Raw genomic sequence first — 19,396 nt, 5'->3', positions numbered from 1 at the left:
CATTCAATAAGACCAGATGCTTTGTTTGCTCATTATTCTGTCTCTACTGGCGGACAGTATCTAGCACATCAAGGTTGCCTTGTATTTGGTGAATAGTGAATGATCCATTGGACCAGTCAGTTAATCAATCTGTGTATTCACAACAGTTCATCAGTTTGTGGCATGTGGTAGGGGCATGTGGTAGGTGTGTGGAATGTGGTAGGAAGTGTCTAAATGATTGAACTGTTGAGTCAGTGTGTGATTATTCCCCAGTGCTTTGGTGCTCAACAAGTGTTTGTTGAATGAGAGAATGGGTGAGAATGCTTCCTCACCTCTCTCCAGGATCCCTAGATAGGGTGAGCCCCAGTTTGTTTATTGGAGGAAGGCCCATCTGTGCAATCTTTGGTGTGTGTAGTTGCTCTTCCTGTTTGATAAATTCAATCATACCCTCATTCTTTCCCTTGGTGTGTCTGCCGTCAGCTAGGCTCTGTAATTAACCTACTATAATTTAGCTTGGAGATGAATTTCTCATTCCAAAAATGCTATAAACAACTGATGCTTGTGATATCTTGGTTGTTAATGAAGTTCATGCATAAAGGAACATGAAATTTGTGTTTGTGTTGGGCTTGAAGGGGTGCTGGTCCACACATGGCCACAGAAACAGGGGACAGGCTGAAAAGTTCTGGTGATGCTGAGTTTTCCCTTTTTCCAGGGTGCACCATCATGTGTGTCAGTGTGGGGTCAGAGTCACTGGGTGAGTGTGGTGCACCTCCCTCGAGGGTCACATAGTATCCAAAGATTGGGGGAAAAGACATTTGAGAAATATGAAAATACAGATATTTGTTGGAGAATTCATTATAGCTTAGTAGTTAAGAGGAGTTTTGGAGCCAGACTGCCTGGGTTTGACTCCGTGCTACCATCTATGTGCTTTGTGGTCCAGGGCCAGTTATATAACCTCCAAGTTCATTTCTCACTTATGGGATGAGGGCCTGTTGGTGCAGTGGAGCCAAGCACATGAGGATGTTGTTAGGGATCAGTGACAGCCCCAGGAGGCTTCTGCAGAGTAAATAAGGCTAATGTCTTATGTGATTTCTTGACATTTTCAGATAACAGGGGAGACATTGAAATTTTATTCTCATGCTGGCTGTGCCCCAGATTTCGCCTCTGGAGATAGGTGGCCATTTGCCTCTGCATATTTCAGATGGAAAAGTTAGAGAAGCACTGTTTTAAACAAAATGCATACAAATGGCATGCATGCTTGTGTGAGTTCTTCTCCCAACCTTGTCTTAGTCTTGAGCTGTCATACACTTGAGCTGTCATTAACAGATGAATAAATTAGTGATGCTTACTTGGAGTGCCTGCTGTCTTAAAGTACCTAATTGAATAACAGATGAAGTTGAGGGCACCTACAGGTTTGGATAAAGAATTGCCATTTAAGGAATGACAGTGCTTGGAAGAGCTTGTAACTGTTCTGAAGCACTTTCACATATATTACTTCCATTTCATTCTCATAGCAGCCTATTCATCTGACAGTCGAGAAGACTGTCAGAGTGGAGAGACTTCAGCAACTCTGGGGTCCATCTCTTTCGTTGGACTGGTGAATTTCTTCTACAGCATTCATGCAGTTTGTCTCTCAGACTTTGCTTTGTCTCAATCAGTCCAGACTGGCTCCTTGTAATTTCTGCCCATTGGTTCAGGGTGTGTCTTCTAGAGCCACAACTAAATCTCCAACATGCAGTTCATACCCTTTTGATATACAGACTTCTAGACCTAGTATTTCCACAACTTACCTAGGTCTGTGATTTAACCATTAAGTGTATTAAGTCAGTGAAATGCACCCCTCACTGGTAGCAGGTCTTCTTATCTCAGTAGTTTTAAACTGTTGGTCACGACTCATTGACTGATTGTGAAATGTCTTTTAGTGTCTTAAAAGCAGCGTTTTTAAGAAAAATATAATAATGCAAAACAAAGAGTACATAAGAGAATAATTTTTATAAATCTTTGATTTCAGTTTTCTGTTGTGTATGTTATTAATAATTATATTTCTTTCCCTAGAATGTAATTCTTTCAAAAGCCATTGTTGGGCAGTGGTGGTGGAGTACTACCTTAGTATGAACAAGGCCCTAGGTTTCATTCCCAGCCATGGCGGGGGGACCATTATCTTGGATTCTTTTATAGAATTTCAAATTACTTGAATTTAAAATTACTTCTTTTTTATTTAGTCATCTTTGTACTTTCCATGGTTGAATTGCTTCAGTTCAGTTAAAGCCAGAGTACTGTGCATGGAAGTTGCTGATCACTATTAATGTAATTCTAACTCCACTGTAAAAAAGGGCAGTGCCTGGGCTGTCCATCAAGAACAAGGTCCATTCAAAGCCCTGCTTCACTCTTAGGCGTGTCCTGGAAGAGCTTCCTTTGTCATCAGTTTTGGAAAGCGCATATAGGTCCATCCTGCGTTTGCATGGGCTTCTTTGGTCTCCAGGCAGTACTGAACCTAGAAATAGTCTCAGAAGCGGGAAAGGCATATGATCATAAGTTGACCTGAGATATGTGACAGTAACTTGAATTGTAAAGGGGGGAATGTGGCTTAATGGAAGAAGCAGAATTGAGATTTCAGCAGTGTTTTCTGATTCTGCCTGCTATGTGTTGGGAACAGGGACAGATGTGGTAGGATAGGAGAATTCCTGGTACTAGCCACTGTAGTTTTTTTTGTCTTTTTTGGTTTTTTTTTTTTTTTTGGTTCCAGGGATCGAACTCAGAACCTTGTGCTTGTGAGGCAGGAGCAGGCACCACTGAGCCAAATCCCCAGCCCAGGGCATTGGAGTTTTTGACCACTAGCAGGATGTCAAGTGCCAAGTCCTCTGCCTTTATCTTCCTCTTGCTTTGGCTTGCTAGCCTCATGATACTCCAGCCCTAGGTAAACTTACCCCCACCCCGACCTGTGCCATTGGCACCAGGTCGACCAGCCTTGCTATAAAAAAGTATGGCCCCTACTCACAAATGGACCCTATGTCATGGGCCAGATGCTATGGCCCTGTGGTGCATTTATGCCCTTGCTGGGCAGCTAGCTATTTTATGACTTCTCTCCCTTTAGACTTGCATCATTTTCATCTCCCCGCCTCCTAAGCTGATGATCTTTATATAATTACTTTTTCATACATAATTATTTTGTCATTACTCCCTATAAAAATGACTGTACCGAGAGCTAATACTTAATATTGTACATAATACCGTGTTCTTTTCAAGTAGGAAATCTAAGGCACTAAAGTAAGTGACCTGCCTGTGGTCACAGGGCTGATAAGTAGCAGGAGTGGAACTCTGGCCTGCTGGGCACTATGCCTACGAAACCTCTCTATACAAGTCTTGAGAAGGGGTGCACACTCCCTGCCTCAGCCTGTGTGATCCTCCTGCCCCTTCTGACACAGCTGCTGTCACAGTGGCCAGTGATCTACCTATGCCAAGTCAAGGAGTCAGCTCCTTCTTCCTTCAAGACGTCTTTACTTAGTATCCAAGGCACCATATCCTTTCTTGTTTTTTCTGACACCCCTGTTTTAGTCTCTTATTAGTGCCTCTTAGCTCCCTGAAGTCTAAACATTGAATGGCACCGAGGCTTAGTCCTTGGACCCCTTCTCTGGGCTTACATACCAGCCTTTTGACTTCATGTGCCGACATCTCCCATGGTACAGAATCCAGGTAGCTCTTCCTGAATTGTAGGCTTGTGTATCCAGCCATCTTCTCCGTGTCTCCACCAGGAATGTTCAATCAGATCTCAAGGTTGGCATCCCCAAGGTCCCACTCCTCCATACTCCTAGCCACCCCCTCACACCTTCTCCTTCTTCCTTTTCCATTTTCTTGGGCCCAAGAGGTTTTAGTTTTCTTTTTTCATACTCTCTAATGTATTGGTAAACTGTATGACCCTTCTTTCAAAGTGTCCTCAGCACCTAACTCCTTTTTGCCATATCTACCCCTACCCTGGACCAAGCCACCACATTTCACCTGAATAATCATAAGCTTCTTCACCAAGTTTCTTGCCTCAGTCTGTGCCTCCTGAAGTCACTTGTCTACCCAGGATTCTTGTAAAATGTTAGCAGAAGCCTCGGTGGCACCCATCTCACCCTCTGCCTGCTCCCACTCTGACCTCTCAGTGTTCCCATTTTACCTCTCCAGCCTTATGACTGCTGTGCTGCTTCCCACCATACTGGAGATGCCTCACCACAGTCCTTTGACATGCCCTGCCTGCCCACCTGCCTGCCCGCCCGAAGGTTCTTCCAGGAATCTGCATAGGTCATTTCCTCACTTCCTTGCAGTCTCTGGCCCAACATCACTTTCTGTGAAGCCTTCCTCAATCAGATATCTCTAAACCTGGAGCCTCCATGCTTCATGGTATCAACCCACACATAGTCTGTTCATTTGTTAGTTGTCTGCTTCCCCACTTTCCCTGTGAATGAAGATAACTTCATTACATGAAGCAACATTTTTACCTGTTCTGTTCATAGCTATATTCTCAACATGGTTGCCTGATGTATATAGTACATCCTCAAAAAATGTTTGAATAAGTATTTTATCCTTGTTTTACAATGGAGTAATTGAAGGTCTAAGAGGCTAAGTTACTTGGCCGGGGTTGCCAACACTAGAATTGCCAGAATGGGACTGAAACCCTGACATGCACTTATTTGCTCCATGTACTGCCTTTTCTTGTTAAGGACAATAATAATTAACACGCAGAGTTACTTTGAGGATGAAATGAATAATGCACAGGAAAGCACTTTGCAAAGCCCAAGAAACATTACTGCCAAAGAAATGTTACTTGCCTAATTTATTGAGATCCCTAGCTTTGTTATTCAGCAACTCACCCAAAGGTTCTTTGGTGTTCTTGGATTTTTATTTAGGAATAGCTGATACTGTTATTGCCAAATTACCTATTTTCCTTTTCCCTCTGCCCTTGGTGTGAGGGGGTGTGTGTATGTGTGTATGTGTGTGTGTGTGTCTCTCTGTGTCTTTGACTGGCTGGCTGCATCAGCCTGTGTAGAGCTCTCATTCCCCATCACGTCTAGCACACATACTGGCCAACAGGTCTAGTTGAGCTTCCCAGACCTCTGTGGCCTGTCAGCAGCAGGGGGCAGTGGAGCTAGCACCTGTGCTAGCTGTCATCATTTGTTCCTGTGTATATTCCTGGGGAAGGCACTTATGTTATCAGCAGGTGCTTAGCTGGTGTCAGGAGTCCCATCTTGCACAGTTCTCTGGCAGCCGGCCTGCCTCCTGCCCCCAGTCTCTGCAGCAGACTGGAGTGTAGTGATCACAAGCCCATAATGGCTAAATACCAGGGACATAAAATGGAGCAAGCACACTTGATGAAACGCAGAGCTGCTGCTCTCAGGAGTGGATTTATGTCTCCCTGATCCCAGGGCAGCTTCCCTGTGCTCATTGCATAAAGCATGGAATGGTTTGGCCTCTAATGTTTCATGTTATGATAATGACACAGCTACAAGAAGAGATGGTGGAGATCTCCCCACATAGGCCTTTCTCGAGTGTTGTTTATTCATTTGTGTTCCTGATTTTGAGGAAGGAGAAAATGCACCATTTCTTAAGGCACCTTTAAAGATCTTTTCTGAAGAATGGAGAGTTTGGGCACATTAGAAAGGAAAATAGTGTTGGGAATAGGCCAGAAGTCTGCCCCCTGGGCCTGGTTACTGTACTTGAATTGATCGTGTGGTGGGATGTAATTGACATACTGTACAGTGACTTAACATGGGCGCCAGGTCAAACTGTTCTTTCCGGGCATACATCCAACAGCCCATGACATCCTTTGGTTTCTCAATATTGTTGGCCTTGGCAGTACAGCAATGGGCAGAGAGAGATGCATTTTTACCGGGGGAGCTTTGGAGCAGCCTGGCCCACACTGAGAATTCAAACAGGATGCAGCACATCTTAACCTGGGATGATTGCCCAGCCCAGGATATGCATGCAGGAGTACCTTCCAGGATAAAGGCGAGCCTGCCTTAGGTTAAGAAACAGGCTTTATCTGCTGCCAGGTGAGACAAGCTTGTGGTCTCCCCTTTCCTATGTCCTTCGCCTCTGGAGTGGATGGGCAAGAATGGTAAGAACTCTTTAGCTGTACTCCTTGGTCCACAGGCTTTTCAGGGGAGGGTCTTGGCCACTGGGAAACAGTAGTATTGAATAGGATGAGCATAGCTCTGAGCTGGTTCAGTTGGTATCCTGACAAGTAATGAGATTTAGAAAGCAGTACCTGCTACTATTATTTTAGAGTAGTTAAGAGGCACCATAAAGTAATACAAGATATACGGGGTTTGGAACCAGGGCTGAGTTCACTTGCTTATTCATTAACTAGTGTGTGGCTATGGATTTTACTGGAGTTTGGAATTTACTGGTTTCCTAATAGTATTTGGTTGGGGCAAGTCAGCATACTTTTATGAATCTGTTTCATGATATAAAATAAGGGACAAAATACCAATCTTAGACTGGTGAGAATGAAATAAGTGGTACCTAGTTTATTATGGGATTTTCTATTCTAACTGTGCATTAGTTGCTTGAGATAAATTGCTTATCTTAAATTAGTCCAGTTTTGATACTCAATCCAGCAGGTGTGTGTTTAGCATCTGTCATATGAAAGGCATCTTGCCAATCCGAGAAAAGTATTGTTATCAGCAAGACACTAACAGTCCCAGAGAAGTGGTGGTGGTGGAGTCTTAGGTTCAGTTAGGCAGTGGCTACCAGCCAGTGCTGTAGTACAGGCATAAACAGGCTTGAGACAGCACACAGGAGGAAGCCTTTGCTTTTGTTTGGAGAGGCTTGTGAAGTCCATATGCAGAGGTTGACCAAGGATGTGAGAGATTTCGACAGCTGGATGACACTGAAGGGAGAGAGTGTTCCAGTAGAGGTGCTGCATCAGCAAAAGCATAGGTGTTGAGTGCAGGGAGCACAGGTGTGTTGGTAGCGATGGGTCTCATTGGGTTAATGAGGCTGGAAAGAGTCAGTGGGACTGGGCTGTGATGGCTCGGAGCTCTCAACAGAGTGGGTTGAGCTTGTGATTTGGAAAACTTTCGGGAGGGCAGAATGTGGGGCTTCTGTTGGATGGGGCAAGCACAGCACTCTGTTCAGGAAGAGAGTAATGTATGACACTCATGGAATCTGACATTTTTCTAGTGGCCAAATTAAAACAGTAAAAAAAAAGGTGAATTTTAACATACATATTTCATCTAACTCGGTATGTGCAGAATTTTATCATTTAAACATGTAATCAGTGTAAAAATCTTATAATAAGTACTTAAACCTTCAAAGTCTGGTATGTATTTTTCTACAACAGCCTAGCTCACTTTGACCACAGCTACATTTCAGAGGCTCAACAGCCTCAGAACTGAGAGTCAGGCAGGTCTGGGATGATTGAAGCCTGCCTTCAATAGCTAGACCCAGTCTTCTCGCAGCAAACCTTCGATCAAATCTGCAAAACAGCTGATTATTAATTAACTCAAGGAAAAGAGAAAAAACTAGGGGATTGCATCACCCATGGGTTCTGTAATACCAAAAGGGGGGTGGTGAGAAAGAAAGAAAAGAAAGAAAGAGAAAATGATAGATAGAATTCTTGGTATTCTGGTATATACCACAATTTTGGTATCTATCCTCACTGGACAAACTTTTCTCCAGATAGCAAGTTTCTGTGTGCTGTTTATTGAAGATCTAGGGTGGCCTATGAGTGCATTGGCTAGTTCAGATAATACATTGTTTTGAATTTTTCAATAATGCTATAGAGTGTTTTTTTTTAACCCATTTAACAGAGGAGGAAAGTCAGGACATGAAAGCTTTAGTACCTTGTCCAAGACCGTATAACTAGATGTAGCAGAACTGAGGCTCAAACTTGTTTTCATCCCATGTTCACACCTCTCCTCCTGGCTGTTTCCCTAATAGGATCCAACTCTGTACATCATGATCTTCAAAGTGGAAAGAAGTGCATTACATACAAGAATTGCATGTATATCAATATGCATATTGTAGAAGACAGTAAAGCTGTAATCAGAGAAATTATAAACTTAAAAACTTCTATGCTGAGCAATGTATATCTCCCCAACCTAACACCCCCCACCCCTCCTATTCACACAGGCTGGGGTCCTGCTTAGAATTTTCCAGTGCTGACCAGTTGCCATGGGCTCATGTTGGTGGGGGTGGGGCACAGAGGGTGAGGTTTCATTAGAACTGGGTGGAACCTCAGTCGTTTGTGAAGTTTCCATTTCCCCGATTAGGGAACAGACGCCCTGGGGTAAATACATCACAATTATAAAGCTAGAACTCAGCTGGTGTCTTCAGATTCTGTCTTGCTTAGGCTTCTTGCTTGGGAAGTAGTCGAGTGATCTGTGTGAGCTTCACTTTTTATTTCTTGTCTGCAAGGGGCTAGGTGAGCAATGAAGTAGCCCTGAAGTGGGTAAAAGGGCAGGAAGTTGTGTAGGGTGTGCCCAGGAGAATGCTGACTATTCAGTCTTCAGATTAGACAGATACAGGCTTATCTGTTGGTTCTTCTGTTCCCTTGTTTGTGACAGAGTCAGGGGTTTGGGTACCTTGTAGTTAAGCTGGGTTTTTGTCAGGTCTCTGTTCATTGTAAGGTACAGATACTCACTGTAGCCAGCTCAAGTGAAAAGAGACATTTATCATACACAGAAACATGATGTAGTCACTTAGGAAGAGGAGCTTTTATGGAGCTGGGCTTATTAGGGACTGGACTAAAAAGATAAGAGTGAAGTTCAATCTTTCTCTCTTCTCCTCCACAGTCTTCTACACAAGGCAGTTATTGGCTTCCCTGGTGCCTACATCTTCATGATTGTCCAGTTTCAGTACCTATGTTTCTGAGACACTTTTTTTTTAAATTTAGTTTTTCTTAGCATCTTGCTATGTAGTTCAGGCTGTCTTTGAACTCAATATGCCGCCCAGGCTGGCCTTGAACTTGGGGCAGTCCTCTTGCCTGAGCCTCCAGAATGCTGGGATTGCAAGTGTGCCATCACACACGGCTCTGAGACTCTTGGTATAGGCATCACTTGACTCGGTTTCTTTTTGAGGCAAGCTGCGTCATTTCAAGGGTCCTGGCATGAGCCAGTGTCTTGGGCCAGACACTACGTGCTCCGGTCATGGAGGCTAGAGCCCATGGTGAGGTGGTTCTCAGGTTGCTCAGAGGGCAAGAGGTGGGCAGCAAGGACAGAATGTAAACCATGAAGACAAGTGTTTCTCACTGAATTTGCTTTTCCTCTCTCTAAGAATATTTCATGCTCCTCCTTTTTCTCAGGCCTGCCTCTCAACTCCCCAGACTAAGCCAAAGCCCTCTCCCATTTCATTATTTTGTTTTTGAAAAGGGCTAACTCCCTCTTTTTTTTTTGCTAATCCACCTCAGTGTACTTCTCCACTCCTTTGCATTTAAAGTTGTGTCTTTACCTTTTCCTAGGGAAATCCTTCCATTTGTATTCTCATCCTCCTACAGATAACACCTGCCTTTAGCATTGGGGTTTTTCTCCCATTCTACTAGCACCCCCACAGACCTTCTGGTGTCTCTCATTATTTAAAGAAATCAAAAAACCTCTTTTGGCCACATATGCTGTTCCAGCAGGACGTTGAGCCAGGCATCTGTCCTGTGCTATTGAAAGGGCTGGCATGCCAGCCATTTATAAGTTGCCAAAATATTAAGGTGTTCGTGCCAGAACATAAATCAGCTGTGCACTGCATGTTTGGCTGATGCTTTTTCTATGGCAAAACTTGCACAATGAAGGAAGCAAAAGGTTCACTTACATTCTAGTACAAACTCCTCTCTCTCCTTAGACAAGTAACAAACTGCAGCCACATGCATTCTTCCCCGTCTGAACACCCCCCACCTCCCGCCACCCTTACATTCCTCCTCCTTTGCCAAGTCCAATAGGAACTACTTTTATCTTCATTTCGGTCATCTTCTCAGAGTGACCCTGACTTTCTTGGTCCCCATGATGCCATATTCTCTTTGTTTTTCTTCTCCACTTGCCTCTCCCCCAAGTCTCTTTCGTCAGCTCTTCCCTACTGGATAGTTGATTGTGCTGCAAGGTGCTGCAGGCAGGGCTCAGGCCTGGGCGCCTTCCTCTGTTTTAACTTGCTGTAGCAATCTCACCTAGTCCAACAGCTGATGGCTTCTAAATGTGGATCCTGAACCCAGACCCAGCTTCTGACTCATTTGGATATTTCCGTGTTGCTGAGTATTCCTATGGCAGTGGCCAGTAAGCATCCTCACACTTGGACAGGTGTGACAATGTTCCTTCTTTAATCTGTTCTGCCCTATTGCTCCCTACCTGCCCCATGTCCCTTTCTCTGTTATCTCACACAATGCGATTACTACCTATCCAGTGGCTCGGGCTCCAAGCCCTAGATTCATCCTTATTGCCCCCTTTTCTCACTGGCCATAGTGGTTCCATCCCAGAGGCCTGTCAGTTGTGTCTCCAGCACATAACTATCCTCCTCTCCTTTACTACCGATCCACTCCATGCCCCGGCTGTTGCCATACCCCTAGACTGCTCCATAGCCTCCCTTTCATTCCTCAGGACCCATTCCCCACTGATAAACCAGAGAGAGCTTCTAAAACCTGCATCTCCCACAAGGCCCTTAAGTGCCTTGTGCTGTCTTGAAATGAAGCCTGATTCCTCACTATGGCCTGTGAGACTATGGAGGACCTGGCTCTGCTATCCTAAGTTGCCTCTGTCCCTCTTCTCATTCTTCTCACTGCAATAAACTACCTCCTTTCTGGCTCAAGTGCTTGTCTCCTGCTTCGTGCTCTTCCCAGCTTCCCTCCTGGCAGATACAGGGTCCCTCACCTCAGTTATCATCTCAGAGATGCACTTTCCCTTGCTGTCCCCCTCCCCACAGGTGAACAAGAACAAACTATGTGTTTGTCCCTTAAATTTTGACCAGACTTGCACCATGCCTGGCAACCCAAGTCGTTTTTCCAAGCCTCTGGGAACTTTTGAATACATTTTACAAATGTCAAGAGCTGGCCATTGTGAGGCTCATACCTTTGAATGTCAACATTCAATGCACATGAGTGGGAGGCTACAGACAACAGCTAAAGGAGCAAAGAAAGTTAGGCCCAGCACTGTTAGCCAGAGCAGCTGAGTGCTTCTTAATGTGGGGCCCATGTGGCTGCCTGGTACCTGTAAGGCCCTGTGGGAGCCAGCTGCAGGGTCTGACAGGCCATTAGCTCCACGTGGAAAAAGCCGAGAATCAGAGTGCTTCTAATGGCTTGTTTTTTAACCAACTTTATGAGACAGTTTCAGGAAGAGGATGGACTGTGGGATGTTGTCCCTTGCTCGTTTTGAAGCCATTTCTGTTGTTTACAGACCAGATGACCATTGGCAAGACACTTTTTTTCTCTTTTGTCCTTTGGCTTCCTTCTCTCTGCAGTAGGTATGCCTGTCCATCAAACTTACAGGATAGTTGGGGTCAGTTCTGGTGGCACCTTCTCAGTCTGTAGCCTCAAGTACATGGTCCTGTGAGGGTGGACTCCACCGTTATGACCTCTCAGGTGGCTGTTGAGGTTTGGAGGTCAGTAGTAAGCTCTACTCAGGGCCACTTGTTGGTGCCTGGTGGTATTGCCTCAGCCAGCCAGGGAGGGCTGCACCCCACTGCCACCGGCAGAGCTTCACATACAGGTGCATTTTCTATTCAAATCCTCATAATCATTCTGTAAGATACAAGTTCTCATTGATCAGATGATGACATTGAGACATAGTGAAGTTAAGTCACTTGCCCAAAGCCATTAAGCTGGTAAGTGGTATATTCTGAGCTAAACACAGGTCTGCCTGAAAGGTCTTTGAAAGATTTGAAAAGGAAAATTGGTAAAGTCAGGACTTCCTACACCTGTCTGACCTTAAGAAAGTAATAGTGGTGTTGTAGTCAGCTTTCTGTCACTGTAATACACTTTAGATAATCAACTGACAAAGACAAGAAGTTTATTTTAGCTGATAGTTTTAGAGACCCACTGCTTTTGGGCCTCTGGTGCAGGGATGTGCAGCATACTATGGTGGGAGTGCGTGGCATAGCAAAATCATTCACCTCATGATAGTGAAATGGAAGGGAGAAAGGAAGTGGAAGGAACTGAGACCCCATATACTCTTCAAAGGCAAACCCTCAGTGACCTAAAGACCATCCATAGGCTCCACCTTTTTAAAGTTTCCAGTACCATGGACTGGGAAACAAGCCTTTAACACATGGGCCTTTGGGGACATTCCAGTTCAAGCCAGGGCATTCTATCCCTGGACCCAAGACACAATGCAAAATACATTCTATCTATCTCCAACGTTCCCCTAAGTCCTAACAGTTACAGAATCTCTCACAAGTCCTTTCCAGAGTCTCCTCAGACTCAAGGCACACTCTTAGCTGTGACCCCTATATAAAAGCAAAAAACAAATTACTCCCAAGATGCACTGATATAGGGTAAACATTCCCATTCAAAAAGGGAGGAATAGCAAAATTACAAAGAGGGATTGGACCAAAGCAAGACTGAAACTCAGCAAGACAGACATTAAATTCTAAATCTCCTGGTCCAGCATGTGGGAAGAGCATGCTATGGTGGGTGAGGGACTCCAGAGGGCTTGCTTGTAGAGTGCATGGCCTCTCTCGGGCTGATGTTGTATACTGCCCGCAGCTTCCCTCATCAGACATCACATATTCCTGCCATCTCTAATTTTCTGGGGTTGGCATTGCAGCTTTGGCTTCACTCTCACAGCTCCACACATTACCCTATTAGGGACTGCTTGCAGGGCTTCTGACCCTGCCATATGCTGCCTGATTGCCTAGGGTTTCCTTTGAAGTTTCTGTGGAAGCCTTCATGCCCCATCTGCTTTCTGCCCGTCTGCAAAACCAGAATCACCTGGATGATGCCAGATTCTTCAGCCAGCAAGATTATACCTGGGACTGCCTGACTGTGGCTGTACTACCCTCTGAGTGCCTTGATAGCTGAACACTGAATGAATTCCATGGTGGTCCTGGGCAAGCAAGGTGCCCAGGGCTCTTTTCTCAGAAGATTGCCCTGGAAAGCCTTTGCAAGAAATTTCTATTTCTGTACCTTTGAGCTTGTGATGGCTACCACCATGATTTCTGAGATGCTTTCTAGGCATCTTTCCTCTTTTCTGAAGAAAAGTGCTTGACTTCTCCCCTCACCCCACCTCAGTACTGGATTTGAATGCAGGGCATTCATACTGAGCTTAGTCGCTTGCTGCGTTTTCTGTGCTGGACTCGGAACTGGTGATCCTCTGCCTCCAAGAGTGTTGAGATTGCAGGAGTGTGCCACCATGCCCAGCTATTTGGCTTCTTTTTAGGATTCTCATCTCTTCAACTGTACTCTCCTTGGCTGCACCTTTTTTTTTTTCCCTAAAATTCTTTCATTGGTACAGTTTAGGTATACAATACGTTTACATTTATCATTGGGTGCTTGTACCTGTACATGATGTATCTTGGTTTTTATTTTTTTCCCTATTACTTTTGCGCCCTTCACCCCCTCCACCCTTCCCTATTTACATAGACTTCATTTCCATTTTTTTCTTTTCTCATAATTTTTCCTTTCCCTTCTTTCCTCTTCCCATTCCACCCCCCCCACCCCTTTGGACCTTTTCCTATTTCAAATTATCAATTATTCATTATTAATCCTTTTAATCCTTATTTACACTTACAGTTTCTCACACTAGAGAAACTGTTTGTCCTGTTTATTTCACTTAAGAGTATGGCCTCAATATGCATCCATTTCGCTATAAATGTCTCTAGTTTCTTGTTCTTTATGGCTGAGTAGTACTCCATTTTATTAAAAAAAACCCGCATCATCTTCATCCATTTTCCAGTTGTTGGGAACTTGGGCTGTTTCCAAGCTTTAGCTATTACAAAATTGTGCCACTATGAACATGGGTGCGCATGTATCACTGTGGTATGATTCTTTTAATTCTTTTGGGAAGATCCCCAGCAGGGGAATAGCTGGGTCAAATGGGACCTGTAGCCCTAGTTCTTTGAGGTATCTCCATACTGATTTCCACAGTAGTTGCACCAGTCTGTACTCCCAAAAACAATGGAGAAGGAGTCCATTCTCCCCACACCCCCACCACCATTTGTTATTGGTTGATTTCTTGATAGCAGTGGCTGCACCTTTATGTGCTCGTTTTCTGGCCAAACTTTAAATTTTTCAGTTCTTTTTGCTCTGCTCCTCTGTGCTCTTGATTCTCCCTGTAAGTTTGGCTAAAAGGAGCCAATAATACCCATGTCAATGCCTGAATGCTGTGCTGCCTTGAAATTTCCTATACCAGTTTAATTAGTTCATCATCTTTAAGGTCAACTTTCCCCCAAATTCCAAGGCATGGATGGACAAAATGTAGTCAGATTCTTTGCCACAGTGGAACAGGGGTGGCCTCTTGTTCAGCTTTCAGTATAATCCTCATTTCCAGCCGAATCTTCAGCATAGCCTTTACCGTTCACATTCCTAATGAGCACTCTAATCTCTGCACCCTCATTTGAATTTCCCATTTAAGTTCTGCTTATAGCATTTGCTGTCTCTAGTCTGTTTCTCCAAGCCTTTCCAATTTCCTCCTGAAAACCAATTCCAAAAGCTTCTCCACATTATCTCAGGTATAGAAACAGCTACCTCAGTTCTTGGTAGCAGTTTTCTGTGTCAGCTTTCTTTCACTGTAACGAAATTCCTTAAGCAATCAGTTTATAAAGAGAAGAGGTTGGGCCAGGGATTTAGCTCAGTGGTTCCAGTGCCTGCCTCGCAAGCACAAGGTCCCGAGTTCGATCCCCGGTACCAAAAAAAAAAAAGAGGTTTATTTTGGCTCACAGTTTTGGGAGTGTCAGTCCATGATCTGGTGGACCCTTTGCTTTGGGGCCTCTGGTGGTGGCAGGGTGGACAGCATATCATGGCAGGAGTGTACGGCAGTGCAAAACTGGTCATCTCATGGTGGGGAAGCAAAAAAGGAAAAGGAAGGGGCTGAGGTCCCCAAATTCACTTTAAGAGCAGGTCCCTCAGTGACCTAAAGACTTCCCATTAAGTACTTCACAATAGACCAGGGACTAAGCCCAGGGCCTTTGTGGAACATTCTAGATCCAAACTGTAGTAAGTGGGTATTTTTTTAGCCCACTATTCCTAATTTTTTGATGGAAATTATACATTTGCCCAGTGGGGTTGTCCTGAACTTTATATTTTCTTTTGGACACTGTAAGAAATTCTACCACACTGTGGATAATACAAAAAAACAAAAAAAATGTTCTGTGTATTTATATGGGACTAGGGGATGATAAGAGATTAGCATCCCTGTAATAAAACAGGAAGGTATCAAAAAGGTCCTTCCTGCCATAAAATCTACTTTCTGATACCTAATACAATCACTGAAATGTAAAATGTCATTGTCCTCATCACGATGATGACAGGCCACTCATTCTGTGGGACAGAATTGGGCACACATAAAAGTTACTTTGTTCAAGGAACATTGATATACATAACACTGCTGTTTTGTTTCCAAGGAACCCTAGCTCTGTGCTGATCTGCCAGGAAGTTATAATGGAAATTTGTCTTTGTTATATCCTTGCCCAGTGTCTATCCCCGTTTGTCCTTGTGTTTAGAGACTACTCCACCTGCTGTAAGTCTTAAAAGGTAGGTCAAATGCACATGAGAGTGAAAAAAAGCTAACGAAAAAGCTAGGCTGTGAACAGTTCATCCTGGAGATGATGCTGCAGCTGCATCTTTTCGAAGGGGCAGCAGTGTTGACTCAGCACCTCCTGCCCCACTGCTTGCATCCAGTGATAATGATAGAATCTGTTGCATCATGTACCTGCGACCTCACACCATCCCCTGTCCTGCCCATTTTCTGAGTCTGGTTGTCTAGGTTTTCTGGGGAAATCTGTGAGATGCCAAAAGACTTATTCAACTCTGCAGTGTAAATCAGCCAAACTCTTATTTTTGTTCCTAAAACTAAGCGGCAGACTTTTATAGAGATGTTGCTCCATACTTATGTAAGGCTTTTCATTCATTCCATAGACCCTGGGCATCATCATGAGCTACAGAACTCAGCACAAGAGAATCATAGGTTGAGCAGGTGGTGAAATCTTGGACTCAGCCAGGTTCCACTGTGCCTGTAACCCATCGTACACCCTCTGTGTAAGGACAACCCTGTCCTCCATCCCTGTCCTCCAGTGCTCCAAGTTCTGGAGCCATATCCAGCAGTAGTAGGTGCTCAGGAGGTTTTGAATCCTTCTTCAAGGAGTAAAGGAATCAATGAAAATACTGAGTTGTTGCCTTTGGGCTCAGAGCTCAGTGTGACCTCTGTTGTTCTTACCCCCTATTTTATAAATTACAGATATTTTTCCTTCTACATTTGCTTTTAACTTTGCATTTTCTTTTTTTCTTTCACTCTGTTCATTCTTGATCACAACTGTTCTTCCTACAGGAGGTTCCCTGCCTTGACTAGAGGAGTGTGCTCCTTCCTTCAAGCCCCTCTGGATACGTCCTCTGAGGATCCACCAGGAAAGATGCGGCAGCTCAAAGGAAAACCCAAGAAGGAGACGTCAAAGGATAAGAAGGAGCGGAAGCAGGCCATGCAGGAGGCTCGGCAGCAGATCACCACGGTGGTGCTGCCCACACTGGCTGTGGTGGTGCTGCTGATCGTTGTGTTCGTGTATGTGGCGACACGCCCCACCATCACAGAGTGAGCCCTAGACTCCTCAGGAGGGGAAGGGGAAGCAAAGGAAAAATGGCTTTCATATGCAGAGATGTTCTTGATGCTGAGCTCTGAGCAGGAGCACTCCTGTCTTCTCTGGTCTTCAACTTGATTAAAGTTTCTCCACTTTTCTTGGGAGGGAAGAGGGAACTTTTTATCAGTGAACGTGCCATACACCTTATGGTCCACTTCATGTGCCTTTCAGACTTCAAAGCTGTGTGTGTGTGTGTGTGTGTGTGTGTGTGTGTGTCCGTGTGTCCATGTCCGTGTCCGTGTCCGTGTGTCCCCGTGTCCCCGTGTCTGTCCTAAAATCGGTATGTAGCTCTTCCTGGTGAGAGGAGGCCTCTCTAGGTCATGAAGCAGTTGGAAGTAATGCTCCCCTCATCCCCATTGTCTGGAACATGACTCTCCTCTACTTGTTCACAATTTCCAAAGGGACTATATTTCTTTTCTGCTTAATGTGATTTGAAATATGTTGATTCAAAGTGAAATATTTATTTTTTGAATAAAGGATATACTGGTCTTAAACTGGGTGTTTATCATGTTTTGCCAAAAGGTGCTGGCTGGTTGTGGGGTCCCTTTCCTGGGCATTGGCCCTTTCTCCACTTTCCTGTCCCAGAGGCTTTTCTCTACTTCTCTTCTTCCCTGCTGTTCAGTACTTTCAGGAAAATGATGCTTTTTGATTGGATCATTGTAAGACTGAGGGAGGGAATCTTGAGAGGGGCAGAAAGTGAGTGTTAATTGATTTGTTTTAGAAAAGTGAGAGTTCTAATTGGAATATGACCAAAGTGCTTTTGCCCCAGTTAGCCTTTCCTACTTAAATACTGCATTTGCAAACACAACACAAAGTGGTCCTGGCATAAAGGTCAGGCTTGGTTTTATTCTTAACTGAAAGGATGCAAATTGTTGGCATTTCAGCTGAGTTTTCAATGCACATTGGCCATGCTGGACAGGCTGCCTCATTTTATTCTAGCAGCATGGTTCCTAGGTCCTGATTCCTGATGGAGCAGCCTTTTTGGAAGTCAGATTTGTGATAACTGAGGGAGTCCCTTTGCTCTGTCATTGCTGATTACAGAGAGATTTGTGGGGAGAGAAGTGCTTTTCTAATCTCGGTGGATGCATGACTTGCTCACTGATGGCAAAGGATGTTGCTTGGGACTTGGGGTCTCTTGGAGTGAGTCTTGCAGGAAGAGGAAAGGAAAGGTGCCAGCTGCTGATGTTCAGACATCCTGAGACTCCGGACTTGCAAGGTTCACAGAGCTCTGGGGAGACTTGGTGCTTCTTTATGTTCTCTCAAGTGCCAGTGGCCCCATAAAGAGGTTTACTAAAATGTTTTATCAAATTCAGGGGCTACTGGCTTAAAATTCCTCTCCTCCCCTTCATTTGGTTTTGTTTTGAGTCTCGGTGCATTTTGGTCTGGGAAAAATTGAAAGCCACTGCCTCAAGGACCTGCTCATTCAGAGATGTGAAGGAAGATTCTGTGGTCATTTTTGGTGTTAACAGTGGCCGCCAGGCTGCTGCCTGTCCCCTTCTCCCAGGGTGCATGCTGAGAAGACAGAGGACAGCCTGTCCATGGTAGGAAAAGCATGGTCAGCATGATGTTTAATTTCTGATTTGCACTTAGCTTGCCCCTCAGAATTGTGATTACCTAACCCCACTAAGCCTCAGTTTCCCTATCTATGCATAACTACTAAAGGCACTTTTAGGGAGGTGACCCATCTAATGAAAAATGAGGTTTTAGAGCAAAAAAATGAGGTTTTATGCAGATTTGCCTGCTGGAATGTCTGAGTCTACTTCATGTGATCTTGCCTCATAGGATTGCTGGGAGGATTAAACTGAAATAATGCCTGCGATGTAGTTACTGCATAAATAGTAATAGTATCTCTATGTTTGTTTTGACTTATTTATTTCTCTCACAACCCTGTGAGGTGTGTATGATTAGTACTCAATTTTATGAACAAGGAAGCTGATGCAGGCCAGGAAACTTGTCTATGTAATTCAGTTAGTAAATGAAGGAGCCCAGGTTTGTTTCTTCTTAAGCTTTTGATACGGAAATTTCAAACATACATAAACATATGCAGTATAACTCCTGTGCTCAGTGACCAGCTTCAGCAAACACCAGTATGTGGCCAGCTTTGTTCATGCATCCACCTGTCCCCTTTACCCAGACATCTTTGTGCACACAAATACAGTGGATTATTTTGAGGCAAAACGAGAAATGGAATTTAAACCCAGAAAGTCTCTCTCCAGAGGCCATGCTCTTTATCAGACAATGGATACGTCTGTTGTTTTCAATGAGTGATAATTTCTTTCATTCTCCTGATCTCAAGAAATCTTTACTACACAGGTGTATTAGAACAGTCTCTTGTCTGGTAAAGTCACAGTGAACAGCCTAATACTCCATCTTCAGATAAATTCAGCCTTCGTACTATCCAGCACAGGGCACAATCTCTGATCTGTTGTTATGTGGGAGAAAAGCCTTGCTTCAGTAGCCATCTAGGAGAAGTATCTGTTCCAAGGGGTCTTGGCTTAGGGGATTTTGAATATGATGTGAGTAGAACATTGCTTTAGAAAACAAAGGCATTTATGAATCCTAAGTCACCCACTTTCTAGCTGAACAACCTCTTGTTAGCCTTCAACCTGAGTTGTAGGTATACCATGTCTAATGAGTAAGGTTAATTTTACTACCTAGAGGATAGTGAGAGGGCACA

The 19,396-nt window shown here is 44.2% G+C and overlaps 1 protein-coding gene across 6 annotated transcripts in view; it reads left to right on the top strand.

Annotated features, from left to right (window-relative positions):
• The window catches only part of Smco4 (single-pass membrane protein with coiled-coil domains 4), a 68,621-nt gene extending 51,408 nt beyond the window's left edge, over positions 1-17,213 (top strand). For 2 of the 6 annotated variants that reach the window (XM_021252574.2, XM_021252589.2), the window contains one exon: positions 16,416-17,213. In XM_021252574.2, the coding sequence (XP_021108233.1) occupies positions 16,498-16,677 (180 nt within the window). In that variant the 5' untranslated portion in view covers positions 16,416-16,497 and the 3' untranslated portion in view covers positions 16,678-17,213. Of the gene's footprint in view, positions 1-4,517; positions 6,012-15,492; positions 15,623-16,006; positions 16,127-16,415 lie in introns of those variants that run through there. The other 4 variants (XM_021252578.2, XM_021252580.2, XM_021252582.2 and 1 more) reach the window with 4 other exon arrangements.
• Positions 17,214-19,396: the final 2,183 nt, after the last annotated feature.

Source organism: Heterocephalus glaber, unplaced genomic scaffold, assembly GCF_053883595.1.
Source record: "Heterocephalus glaber isolate CG9 unplaced genomic scaffold, H.glaber_assembly_v1.0 deba00001429, whole genome shotgun sequence".
In the NCBI taxonomy this organism is placed as follows: Eukaryota; Metazoa; Chordata; class Mammalia; order Rodentia; family Bathyergidae; genus Heterocephalus; species Heterocephalus glaber.
Note: the sequence above shows the minus strand (reverse complement) of the source record. Positions and strands in the feature narration are given on the sequence as shown.